Here is an 11,882-nt window from a genome sequence, read left to right as displayed (position 1 = left end):
AAATCCATCCAAAGAAACTGTTAATTATAAGTTAAAGTCTTGTATTTCGTTCATATCATTATAAACCTACTCCACTGTTGAAGCCACTTGTGGGTTGTTTGTCTGTCTGCTTAAGCTGAGTTGTGTTTGTTTTGTAATAGTCTTACAATAAAATTGTGGTAATAAGGAAGGAATTAAGAGTTTAAAATTTACGTTACAATAGGTTGTAATGTAAACCTTGGTTAGTGATTTAGTAATTATTTACTGTTTATCGTCTTTTATTTTCTATTCTTTGTGATTTTCAGTGAAGGATTTAATTCCTTGACTCGTGATGGATTCATACAAGTTCACTAAAAAATTTATATGGATAATCGATCCTCTTATCAATATCTATATTAATTAATACTTAGGTTAAATTTGAAAAATAATTTAAAACATTAAAGAATAAATATTAAAAAATATATTATCCTCTTGATATAGTGAAGCCTCGGATAGTCGATCACACATCAATAATGTTCAGACGGTAATTCCAAATATTTATATAAAAATCATCATTGGCTTCAAAAGAAATAATAAATTTGAAAAGATAATAATAAAAAGAAAAAATGTAATCGCACGAAACGGCTCCGTGAAGGAATTGATAAGTCCCATACACAGATTCCTATCAGAATGCGAAACGTTAATTAAAACTTGTTATTGGTCCAATCATAGCATCGTCGGTCATCGCTCATTTTTGCTACCGTCGACGTGGCATCGGACCTTCATCGGATAATAATAATAATTTAGTAATGGAGAAAAACCTCAGAGACCCGTTACAAATCACGCACACAGCAGCGGAGCAGAAGGCCACAACAAAATCCCGACCATTGAACGGAAACTGGAAAGAATCCGATCAATGGTGGATGGGAATGGGCGGCGCCGCTGTTGTTTAAAGTGTCATACGGCACTTCCTATTCTTGGGATGTCTTCCTCATAGGTGCAAAATAGCTACAAATTCAAAAACAAAACATGAATCAAATAGCAATACTAAACCCTATATAGAATTTCAATGACGAATAGAAGAAGCCGTGGATGAATGAAACTACGGGCTGAATATAAGTTTAAATAGACAACTTCAGGTATGTGAAACCCTAATTCTGAAACGCTGGACCGACCCGTTTGGGCCTAATTTTTTTAAAAAAATTTGGTGGGCATCAGCTTAATAAGGGTAAAAATGTCATTTTAAATTTATTAATCACGAATCTGTGCAATGAATTAAACAATTGCTACTAATTCTTATTTATCAGAACTTCGATGGGCAAGTAAATATTTCTTTTTTCAGAAAAGGACACCTTCCTTTTCCCTCAACATGCCCTTTTATACCCACAGAAATTGGCATACGAATTTTAGCCATTAGGGTAATTCAAGAGGACAATTAAGCGGCAATCAAGAGGCATAAAGAGCCATTTCAACAAAAACGTTTTTCTAGTTAATCAGCAAAATGTTTTTGCTCTTATTATTCAAAAAATTTGAAGTTCAAAAAGGTTTTATTACGGAAGACCAGTAAATATATTACTTCTTCTATACTACTCTTTTATCTTTTTTCCAAATACGGTTAGTTAGTCAGTCATAGCAAGGATCACAGATTTATTTAATTGAGGCTTCCAATTGTGACAATTGTTGGCAAAAGAATGAATTAATTATATCGCAATAAATTATAAATTATTCCACGAAAAAATTGTTATTGTATTCCTCGATTTAATTTCAAAATCCACCATTACATCTTATATAATTCTCCGTGTTAGAATTACAGACACCAATCAATTAAATCAATTTTTTCTAAAAATTTAATTCATTGACTAACTTAACCCTTTATTATTATACTTAATTTATTTCGCATGACATATATAAAATCCACTTGAGGGTTTCACGTTAAAACTTATAAGTAATCATAAAGAAGCGTCTTCTATCTCAAGCCCGAGACACAATTCTATCAACTAACTATTATTTCACTAATGTGATTTGTCATTATCCAATCTATTAGGAATATATTGACCCATTAAAGAGTCTCACATTTTAATAGATTAAAATAACAAATCAAATTACATAGATCTTAGTAATTATATCAAGATTAAGAGTATAAGTTCATGTAATGGACTAGAGAAGTTTATAAATATTTAGAAGATAAACAAACATTTCTACTTGGTCCGGTCAATACATACGAAATGTACTAGCACACAAAGTTGGAATTTTACCATTTCCACAATTAAGATCGAATTATATTTAATCTTGTGCTACAATCATCTAGATGTTTGTCTTACTTCATCTTTGATTGTTAGCTAATTTATAACTTATAAGAACCCACAATCTTAATCTTCCGTGTATGAGTTAAACAACTCAATACACAAAATTGTCTACTATATAAGTAAATGACACACATATAAACATAATGATCTATTTCAAATAAATTTTTATTATAATAAAATATAATAGTAAGTCTTTACAAGGGATTAACAATTAATAATACAATTTAACCACGTCGTTAATAGTATATCCCAACATTTACAACCTATGTGTTTTGCATGTTTATGACAAAATATACAACTTAAAAAATTCAAATTGCAAGTTCAATCAAAACATTAATTTTATGTCAATCTGATTTCATATTGCATGTTCAAACAGATCTTCAGTGTAAGTTTATCTACATTATACGATAATTTCCATGAAAAGTACCAATTTGGTATAGTCTATGAATTTTGGTTGATTCTTTACATGGGAAAGGATATGATTTACTCTTCAATTTTATCATTTAAATTTGATATACCCCTTGTGATAAAAGTAATTCATATATCCTACGATTGCACAAATGACTCACATATATCCTTTTCCTTTAATGGAAATGAAAAAAATAATTTTTAATTTATTTTTCTTATTGAAAAAATTCATATAGGAGTGTATTTAATCCTTCTCACACATTTTTTTTCTGGCTTCTTTGACTCAACGGTTAATTTGAATTTATTATTTTGATGGTCAAGTTTATTTTTTCTCTTACTTTCTTGTAAAATTTATCATATATGCTCCAATTTTTTTTATAGATACAAAAAATAAATTACAACATATCTGAAAAAATAGTTTACAATATAACTTGAAAAAAACTTGTCTGAAAAGAATCATCTATACCTACATGAATTTTTTTAAAATTAAAAATCAAAAAATAAAATTTAAATAATTTTTTTTACTTCCGTTAGATCAAAGGGTATATGTGAGCCACTTTTATAACGATAGAGATATATGTGAGTTATTTTTATAGCAGTAAGAATATATGTGAGTCACATTAATAATGATAATATATCAATTCTAAATGACAAAGTTGAAAAGTACATCAAATCTTTTTCCTTGCTTTATATATTTGTTGAGAAATTTACTAAATACCTACCTGTGTGTGATAAACTTAGAATTTTGCTTAATAGTTGAATCTTTAGAATAGCCTCAAATTTTTTGGTAAGTAGTTATTTTATTATAAAAAAAGGGCAGCCCGGTGCACTTAAGCTCCCGCTATTCGCAGGGTCCGGGGAAGGGTCCGACCACAAGGGTCTATTGTACGCAGCCTTACCTTGCATTTCTGCCAGAGGCTGTTTCCAAGGCTTGAACCCGTGACCTCCTGGTCACATGGCAGCAACTTTATCAGTTACTCCAATAAATACCATCACAACTGAACCTACAACATGGTATTGCCCTTATCAACACAGTTTCTCAGTTACTTCTACTATACATTTGTTGGGTAACACAAACATACTGTTTATGGCAAGATTCACGAGAGGGCTGGGGCAATCCGAATAGAAGTCATGATCGAACATGACGCTTGCTTGGTGGACTTAATCAAACACTTACCACCATGCCAAAAGCTAGAGCTAATAGCAAAGGTGCAACTTTAATTTATTTCTTATCTAAGTTCATCAAACAAGTGACATATTCCATCATGACTCCGATCTGGGCCACCCAGCCCGCTCATGCACCATAACAAAAATAGCTTTTAGAGGCAATAAATATGCACATTAACAAAGATTGCTAAAACTTTTAACAGTATTAGTTAATTGTTATTGGATCAAATGTCGCTATAGGCTTTAGGGACATTTGCAAAGAACGTTAACCGCCTCTAAAAAAACATATTCAACGATAATTAAACTATTATTGTTAATTAATTATCGTTAAAATTCATTTTTGGTGTAGTGATGGACCTTGCCATAGGTAGAATGTTTAGCCAGATGGACATTTATTAATCCCTTGTGAGTTGAGTACTATCTGCCAGTAAATCCAAAAAATAGATGATTAATGGTCTCTTCATCAGCCTCACACAATGGAACATTGTGTTTTCCCTGTGACTCCCCAATTTGCCAATTTGTCTCCCCATTAGCTACTAGGTTAGAGCTAGTTATCATTTAGCTAAACGTCTGACTCGTTGTAGTGATACGAGTATTAATACGTATTAATCCAGTTCTTAAATCTTTTTGTGGTCACTTAAAGTCAAAAATAAGTATAAACATTTTTTTAGGAAATGCATTCTAAATGTCTCACTAATTAACGCTACCCATTCTGAAAAATTGACTTATATTTGTGATGCTCGAAAGGTGTGTGGTTTAGAATCAGAAACAATTGACCATATGTTTTGCAGGTGTGTGAAAGCTCAATGAGTGTAAACATTGTGTCCCATCAAGTATCAACTGGTAGATTTAGACAATATTATTGATTTCTCAAGTTGGCGGTATGCTTTGTTTCGCAATACATATTAGTACCCTGCCTTCATTGAGCTACTGAGATTAGGTGTGTCTGTTTTATAGAAACTGTGGAAAGCTGAATGGTGATATATATGAATCTAATAAAATAGTTCATAAGGCTCTGTTTGATTTTCATGAATATATCCGACAATTAGCTAACTACATCAGTTTTGACATGTATGCCTAATAGAACTAAGAATGGAAATATTAAAATGGCACAGGATGGGATTGTTCTTTTTATAGATGCAGGCTTGCACGATGGAAAAGAAAAAGGCAAGCATTAAAATGACGACTATGAATAGTTATGGTCATTTGCTTCATGTCCTTGTCACTCCTATTCAATTTGTGGAAAAGCCATCACCGTTGAAGCACTAGCAATTCAACAAACACTGAATAGAGGATTACAGAATGGCTGGTCAAAAGTTCATGTACTATATGGTGCACAAAATGTTGAACAAAAACTACATAAGAAGATGTTAGTGCCATGAAAAATTGATACTACTTGTGAGTATATATAGAGACTGATCATTGATGGATCCTTTTGAAGCTTTCAACTTTGTACATATTCCTTGCACATGGAATATACTAGCACATAATATAGCTAAATTCACTCTTTTCCTTTTACCTAGTATGTACTCCAAGTTGGATTGTAAAAGATACGCACATGTAATCTTTTGCCAGCGAGGGTCTTGACCTAAAGACTTGGTTCTATATATTGTCTGGTAAGTTTTCATTAAAATATATCTGTGCTGATTTCTGCTTACGCTATATTGAAACTTTCCATACATCCGCTATGAACAATTTTCTATCAGGCGCACATACCATTGGAGTCTCTCATTGCCCGTCATTTTCATCACGTTTATACAATTTTACTGGAGTTTGGGGCAAACAAGATCCATCTCTAGACAGCGAATATGCAGCTATTCTTAAGATGAATAAATGCAAATCAATCAATGACAATACCATAATTGTCGAAATGGATCCTGGAAGTTCCAGTAAATTTGATCTTAGCTACTTCCAGCTTGTGCTCAAGAGAAAAAGGTTGTTCCAATCTGATGCAGCCTTGACAACAAGTGTGACAACAAAGTCATTCATCAACCAGCTAGTACAAGGATCACTCAAACAATTCTATGCCGAATTTGGTGTAGCCATGGAGAAAATGGGAAAGATTGAAGTCAAGACCGGCTCTGCTGGTGAGATTAGGAAGCACTGTGCAGCTGTGAATAGTTAAGAGCTGTTTTTTTCCTTTGTTCCAATATTCATGTGTTTGTGTTTTGTATGTAACCTTTGTGTGAATGATTCGGGATGACATGTATCATTTCTTTTTGTAGTTATTCTGTCTTATTCTTGTATAGTGACGGTTTTCTTGAAATAAAAGATTCCAAGAGCTGCTAGTCTAGAAGTTGGAAGTATGGAAATAAAACTAATATGTACTTCTCTTTCCTGAAATGCTTTTGCTGCAGCTTAACGGAGACTCTTCTTCAGGACTCAAAGCATGATAGCTGAAATTTCATTCTAGAAATGCATAAATGTTACTCCATATACTATTTCATAGGCTTAAAAGCGTCAGTTAAGTTATAGCTCATGAGTAAAGACGCCATCTTCTCATGGATACAAACAGAACTAGCTACAAGTTGATATAACATACTAGCTTTATCTAATACACTGCCAGATTGAGAGTATAAATTACGTTTTTTTCTTGCTTTGTGATGCAATATACTAGCTTTGTTTATTTTGTATGTAGCCATTAGTCTATAAGTACACTTCTTGCTTTGTGGTTGGGGCTATTAAGCCAGATTGTTAGTCTTATTGGTCTGGAAAATTGATACATGCAATACCGAATTTGAAGTTATCCACTGGTCAAACGAGAGCATATGTACAGCCATATGTCAACAGGATATGACAAAGATGTTTGCGATGCTTTTTCCAAAAGAAAAAAGGAAAGGAAAAAATTATCTCCCTGTGCACCTATTGATTGATAATGACTCAGAACTACCAATAAAATTATCTCCAACAGTTTGACAAGTTCTGGTTTCATCTTTAATAGAGTTCTAAACTTTCGTTTAGCATATTGATAGGTTAACAGTTAACTTCTGTCATTGGATGTGAATCCATTTCTTAGAAGTTAGGGTGACGGACACAAACTGCTGCCCATAGCGCATGAAATATGCCTAAACTACTGCAAACTTTCTCCTGACTCCTGGCAGAGCATTTTCTCGTGACTGGTGAATGAGTGGTTTCAGCCTTTAAATGTTTAAGAGCTGTAGAAGTAGCAGTTATCATTGTTCACTTATGCTTAGCCTTCAAGCTTTCCTATACATCTAATTGAAACAGTAGCTTCTGAAACTTCAATGGAGTATTATTCTTGGCATTGATAAGTTTTTATCTTGTTTGGTATTGTGGTCAGTCTCAGTCATTTTTTACAGTTGTGCTTAATTGCAAGGAGAAAACTCTGTGAATGTAATTGTTGGTTATACCTGGTGCTACTCTTGTTGATCCACCCTCCATCAGACATACCACCAGAACTACTATGCAGCTCCTAGTAGGAAATAACCTAGTTAATATATTATTGCCAATCATCTTTCTTATGATAACATTTGTTAAATATAGTGTATATATTTTTGTATGGAAGGAGATAATTAGCCTTCCTAATTATCTACCGTTATCTTCCTAGAATATTGCCTAATAATTATTGTATAGTCAAAAGTGATATTTAGCTTTCCTGATCATTAGCAGATCATCTCCTAGAGATTTGTACATTGTATATATAATATTCTTCCCTTTGGTGAAGAGACGAGAAAGACATTTTTCCATAATCTTACATGGTATCAGTTTCCTAGGGATTTTCTCTACTTCCGCTCGCCCTAGCTCTAGTTTCCTCGCCCACCATCTTCTTCCTTCTATCTCTCGTTTTCCAGCCATCCTAAATGTCGGACAAAAAGTCCTCTTTTCGCCCGACTCTTGCCGTCTCAAATATCAAAAACCACGTTCCCATTATGCTTGAAATGGAATACGTTCAATACTCTACATGGGCGGAACTCTTCAAGATTCACGCACGCTCTCACAAAGTTCTTAATCATTTCATTCCTCCGAATGCCGATCAGAGGACGATTCCTTCTACTGATGCAAAAAAGGAACTCTGGTCGACCTTGGATGCCACGATTTTTTCGTGGATTTATTCTACCATTTCTAATGACCTATTGCACACCATTATCGAGCCCAATTCAACGGCTATGGAAGCTTGGGATAGATTGCGTGATATATTCCAAGATAATCAACATTCCCGTGCCGTTGCCCTTGAACAAGATTTCACCACTGTCTCTATGGAGCATTTTCCTAATGCCTTTGCTTATTGTCAACGTCTCAAGTCCCTTGCGGATCAATTGAAGAACGTTGGCGCACCGATGTCGGACAGTCGTATTGTAGCATCCCCTTTTAGGAGAATACCACTTACGAAACAAAAACTAATTATTACTATTTTTTTATCCTAAAAAAAACTTATTGAAATACGATATAGGAGTTTTATTTTTAAAAAAATGATTTCCAATTCAACAATACTGCAGGTCCATAAATACACAAAACTTCAAATAAGTAATTATCACAAAAATATTATCTTCCTTCGTGCATAATCACAAGTCAAAATATAACCTAGTACATTGCATAACTTGAGTTAAAAGCACACTCTAAAATAACAAAATTAGTCACTTGGTTCAAGTTACAAGCCTTCAAAATTTCGTACATAAGTGCCACACATGTATCATGTACAAGTCCCCAAAATAATATACAAAAACTAGATGTATATGCATATGTGATCTTCAAAAGAGCTCTCAAAAAGTCTACTCCACATGACCATCTTCATATCCCGTCTCGCACATCACCTACGATAGGAAACAACTATCGCTAAGCATAAAGCTTAGTGGTGTATAACCTTTGGACTTAGAGCCATTAAAAATTCTCAAATTTCCTTTTTCATCATAAGCGGTTCAATAAGGTAGCATTAAGTCCAAGTGAACAAGTATATCAAGTATCGAATACAAATCTTGGAGAGTTTCAAAATATCAATACTAATATTCAAAGGCTTAAGTACCAAGGATGCTTATAATTCAATTCAAAAGAGTAGTCAAATAATCAATTTCACCCCATATGTACGTCATGCCTTCACACTAAGCACAATCAATATCAAGACGGACCGAAGCCCCGAAATCAAGAAGTGTCCATATCAAGAAGGGCCGTCACCCAATATCAAGAAGATCAAAGACCATGTTGAAAGTGGCTTTTCACTCGTACTAAAAAATGGACGAAAATCCATTGTCAAGACGAAATGTAAATCCAAAGTCAAGATGGGCAAGATCTGAATCGAGAGGCATGCCAATATCGATGACAAGTCACCGTAACAAGAAGGACAAATTCCCAACAAGAATGCAAAATGATCAAGCAATTCGTACAAGTGGGCGATTCAACGAAAGTTTTCCAATACTTGAGATAATAGTCATACCAAAATACAAAAAAGGAGTAAGGAAACAACCCAACAAAATACTTCAAATTTCAGAAAAATAAAATATTTCAAGTTCAAGTTTATACACGAACCTTGGCGTTTTAGCACACAACAAGTTCTACCACCACTCGAGGAGTTCAATTTCTCTATGTCATAGATCAACCAAAATCCACTTCGTCAAACAGTTCCTCTTAGCTTGTATAAGAGAATATACACCTTAAATACACAATCAAATATCTACTTAAGTTTAAAAGTTCCAGCATATCGAAACTAAACATAAAATCACTGAAAATCAACCCAAAGTATCAAAACGGAAATTCTGGGCAGCACTACTGTCTTGTATTGCTGCTCAGTTTCGAAGGGGTAAATGGGAGAATTAGGCATTGTGTCCTCAAAGAAAGTTATAGATATATGTCTTAGGGTCATATACAACTTTGAATCACCCCTAAAGCAATTATGTACAACAAGATATGCTCAAAATACCCACAGCAGTCCATGTAGGATTTTTAGACCAAAATCTGGGCAGCACCTCCCCTGTACTTCATCACCCTTTTTCGAGTCAATAAAAGCAAAACTGGATTTTGGATCCTAAATAAAAGTTATAGCCCTATGAAATAGCTTTCCAAAACATCTTGAATCACTCAAAACTAAGTTTTACACAAGGAGTTATACTACAATTACTAACAGCAGTCCCAACCAAAAACGGGTTTGCAAGCAAAGTTTATTCCCCCAATTTCGACAACAACTTATCAAGAACATCAACAACAATATCAACAATCATTCTACTTCATAACTTAACTAATTCCACCCATTTAATCCAACCAAAACATCCCCTAATCCATAAATTCCAACAAAGCAACAAACAAGTTTATAACACTATTTTCTCCGTTCTAATCCGTTAAATCTCTAAACAAGCTTGATAATAAGGAAAAACAACATCTAAATCTTACCTTGAAGTATAAGTCAACCACCTTAATACACTCCTTCTTCTCTGATTTTTAGCTCAAAATGAAGACAACGCAACGTGCAACGTTTTTCTCTTCACGAACTTCGGAAATCGGGACTCAAATTTGGGTCAAAAATGGCTTTTAATTCTCTCTCTCTCTATATATATATATCTATGGTGTTTTGGAAGTATATTGAATGAAAGGAAAGAGATAAGGCTGAACTTATCTCTTACATGGTAAGAAATGTGGGCTGACCCGACTTGGAATCGGGTTGGGCCAAACTTTCTGCCCATCTTGACCCTTCTGCCTTATAATGTCCATAACTTTTTATTCCGATGTCATATATAAGACCATGACATATGGTTGGAAAGGTATTTCAATTATCTACAACTTTCATTTTATGGGTTTTCCCAAATTTTCAAATTTTGATAGGGTTATGTCCTCCTAAAGTCAGATCATCCAAAAACATAACTAAAAAAATAAATAAATAATTCTTAGAAATAAATTGGGGTGTTACGCGTATGGTTTTGCAATTGGTAGGTGGTATTACAAAACCCTAACGTGGTGTGGATACGGTAATCCGGCAAAGCAATCCTCTTCCTCCTTTCTATAAGGCTCGGTCTATGCTTGTTCTTGAAGAGGCTGGGATGTCAAAGAAGCAGGTATTGAGTCAGCTATGGTGGTCACTTCGAATGATGACGGTCCAATTACTTCTAAAAAATTGAGTCGTTCTAAGGGGAAGCATGGTGTGCAGCACTCTAGTGGTCGCCGCAATACCGATGGTCGGAGGAACAACAATTTCGGTGGTGGCGGATGCAACTTCAGCAGCGGCAAAGATAGTGGCCGGGGACAGAACTGCGGTGGCCAAGGTAGGAGCTCGTCATTCCCGCAACAGCAGCATCAACCTTATCCTTGGGATTGGTATGGTCAAGGTTGGCCCATTCCACCTTGCCCATTCCCAACTCAAGGTTGGGCCAGACCTCCTATTCCTCAGCAGCGCCAGCCCAGTATCTTGGGCCCAAGACCTCAGCAAGCCTATGATCAACAACAAGCACCACCTATTTTGGGCTGCCCATGTCGTATGCTCCTACGGATATCGAAACAGTAATGCATACTATGTCTCTTCACCAACTCGATCCGTCATGGTACATGGACACCGGGGCTACATTGCATATGACCTCCTCTACAGGTACTCTCTTATCTTATTTTAATTTGGTTAGTCATCCTAATAATAATATTGTGGTTGGTAATGGTCATACTATTCTGATTCTTGGCTATGGTCACACTAAATTATCTTCTCCGAGTCAATCCCTTTTCCTTCAAAATGTTCTTCATGCACCTAAATTGATTAAAAATCTCATTTCTGTTAGAAAGTTCACCACTGATAATTTTGTGGCAGTTGATTTTGATCCTTTTGGTTTTTCTGTGAAGGATTATCGGACGGGGATGTCAATAATGAGATGTGATAGCCGAGGTGACCTTTATCCCATTTATTCTATCACCAATCAAGCTTCCTCATCTACTTTTGCAGCCATCTCTCCTAAGCTCTGGCATGATCATTTGGGTCATCCAGGAACTCCTGTCTTAGATGTGCTTAGAAAAAATAATAGCATTGATTGTTCTAAAATTTCTAGTTCTAGTGTTTGTGGGTCTTGTGTACTTGGAAAACATATTAAGTTACCATTTGTTTCTTCTTCTTCGAATACG

At 34.8% G+C, this 11,882-nt stretch overlaps 2 protein-coding genes, 1 long non-coding RNA gene and 3 other non-coding genes across 7 annotated transcripts; 2 read left to right on the top strand and 4 right to left on the bottom strand.

Annotated features, from left to right (window-relative positions):
- Window positions 1-458: 458 nt before the first annotated feature.
- Window positions 459-540, bottom strand: LOC129893668 (small nucleolar RNA snoR77Y). The gene has a single exon (XR_008767551.1). It is a non-coding gene; the product is annotated as a small nucleolar RNA snoR77Y (small nucleolar RNA).
- A 42-nt stretch (window positions 541-582) lies between these two features.
- LOC129893679 (small nucleolar RNA snoR2/U65) lies at window positions 583-739 on the bottom strand. The gene has a single exon (XR_008767560.1). It is a non-coding gene; the product is annotated as a small nucleolar RNA snoR2/U65 (small nucleolar RNA).
- A 154-nt stretch (window positions 740-893) lies between these two features.
- Window positions 894-958, bottom strand: LOC129893681 (small nucleolar RNA U49). The gene has a single exon (XR_008767562.1). It is a non-coding gene; the product is annotated as a small nucleolar RNA U49 (small nucleolar RNA).
- Window positions 959-4,945: 3,987 nt separating this feature from the next.
- LOC129892688 (peroxidase 3-like) lies at window positions 4,946-6,010 on the top strand. Its single transcript, XM_055968271.1, has 4 exons — window positions 4,946-5,006; window positions 5,088-5,161; window positions 5,404-5,455; window positions 5,546-6,010. The coding sequence occupies exons 1-4, from the start codon at window positions 4,946-4,948 to the stop codon at window positions 5,962-5,964; spliced, it is 606 nt and encodes a 201-aa protein (XP_055824246.1). The 3' UTR covers window positions 5,965-6,010.
- Window positions 6,011-7,455: 1,445 nt separating this feature from the next.
- LOC129892687 (uncharacterized) lies at window positions 7,456-8,224 on the top strand. The gene has a single exon (XM_055968270.1). It carries the CDS (start codon window positions 7,661-7,663, stop codon window positions 8,222-8,224), a length of 564 nt encoding a protein of 187 aa, XP_055824245.1. The 5' UTR covers window positions 7,456-7,660.
- Window positions 8,225-8,412: 188 nt separating this feature from the next.
- On the bottom strand, window positions 8,413-10,282 carry LOC129892324 (uncharacterized). 2 transcript variants are annotated; one of them, XR_008767296.1, is made up of 3 exons: window positions 10,179-10,282; window positions 9,321-9,444; window positions 8,413-8,611 (listed from the first exon to the last, which is right to left on the bottom strand). It is a non-coding gene; the product is annotated as an uncharacterized LOC129892324 (long non-coding RNA). The 2 variants fall into 2 exon arrangements; XR_008767297.1 differs by lacking the exon at window positions 10,179-10,282 and adding an exon at window positions 9,712-10,155.
- Between the last annotated feature and the right edge of the window lie 1,600 nt (window positions 10,283-11,882).

The sequence above is a fragment of the Solanum dulcamara genome, chromosome 6, assembly GCF_947179165.1.
Source record: "Solanum dulcamara chromosome 6, daSolDulc1.2, whole genome shotgun sequence".
NCBI lineage: Eukaryota > Viridiplantae > Streptophyta > Magnoliopsida > Solanales > Solanaceae > Solanum > Solanum dulcamara.
Note: the sequence above shows the minus strand (reverse complement) of the source record. Positions and strands in the feature narration are given on the sequence as shown.

Coding starts and splice junctions, on each gene's coding strand:
- LOC129892688 (XM_055968271.1), top strand. CDS start 4,946: ATGGCACAGGATGGGATTGTTCTTTTTATAGATGCAGGCTTGCACGAT. Junction 5,007..5,087: donor GCACGATGGAAAAGAAAAAG/GCAAGCATTAAA, acceptor TTTGTGGAAAAG/CCATCACCGTTGAAGCACTA. Junction 5,162..5,403: donor ATGGCTGGTCAAAAGTTCAT/GTACTATATGGT, acceptor ACGCACATGTAA/TCTTTTGCCAGCGAGGGTCT.
- LOC129892687 (XM_055968270.1), top strand. CDS start 7,661: ATGTCGGACAAAAAGTCCTCTTTTCGCCCGACTCTTGCCGTCTCAAAT.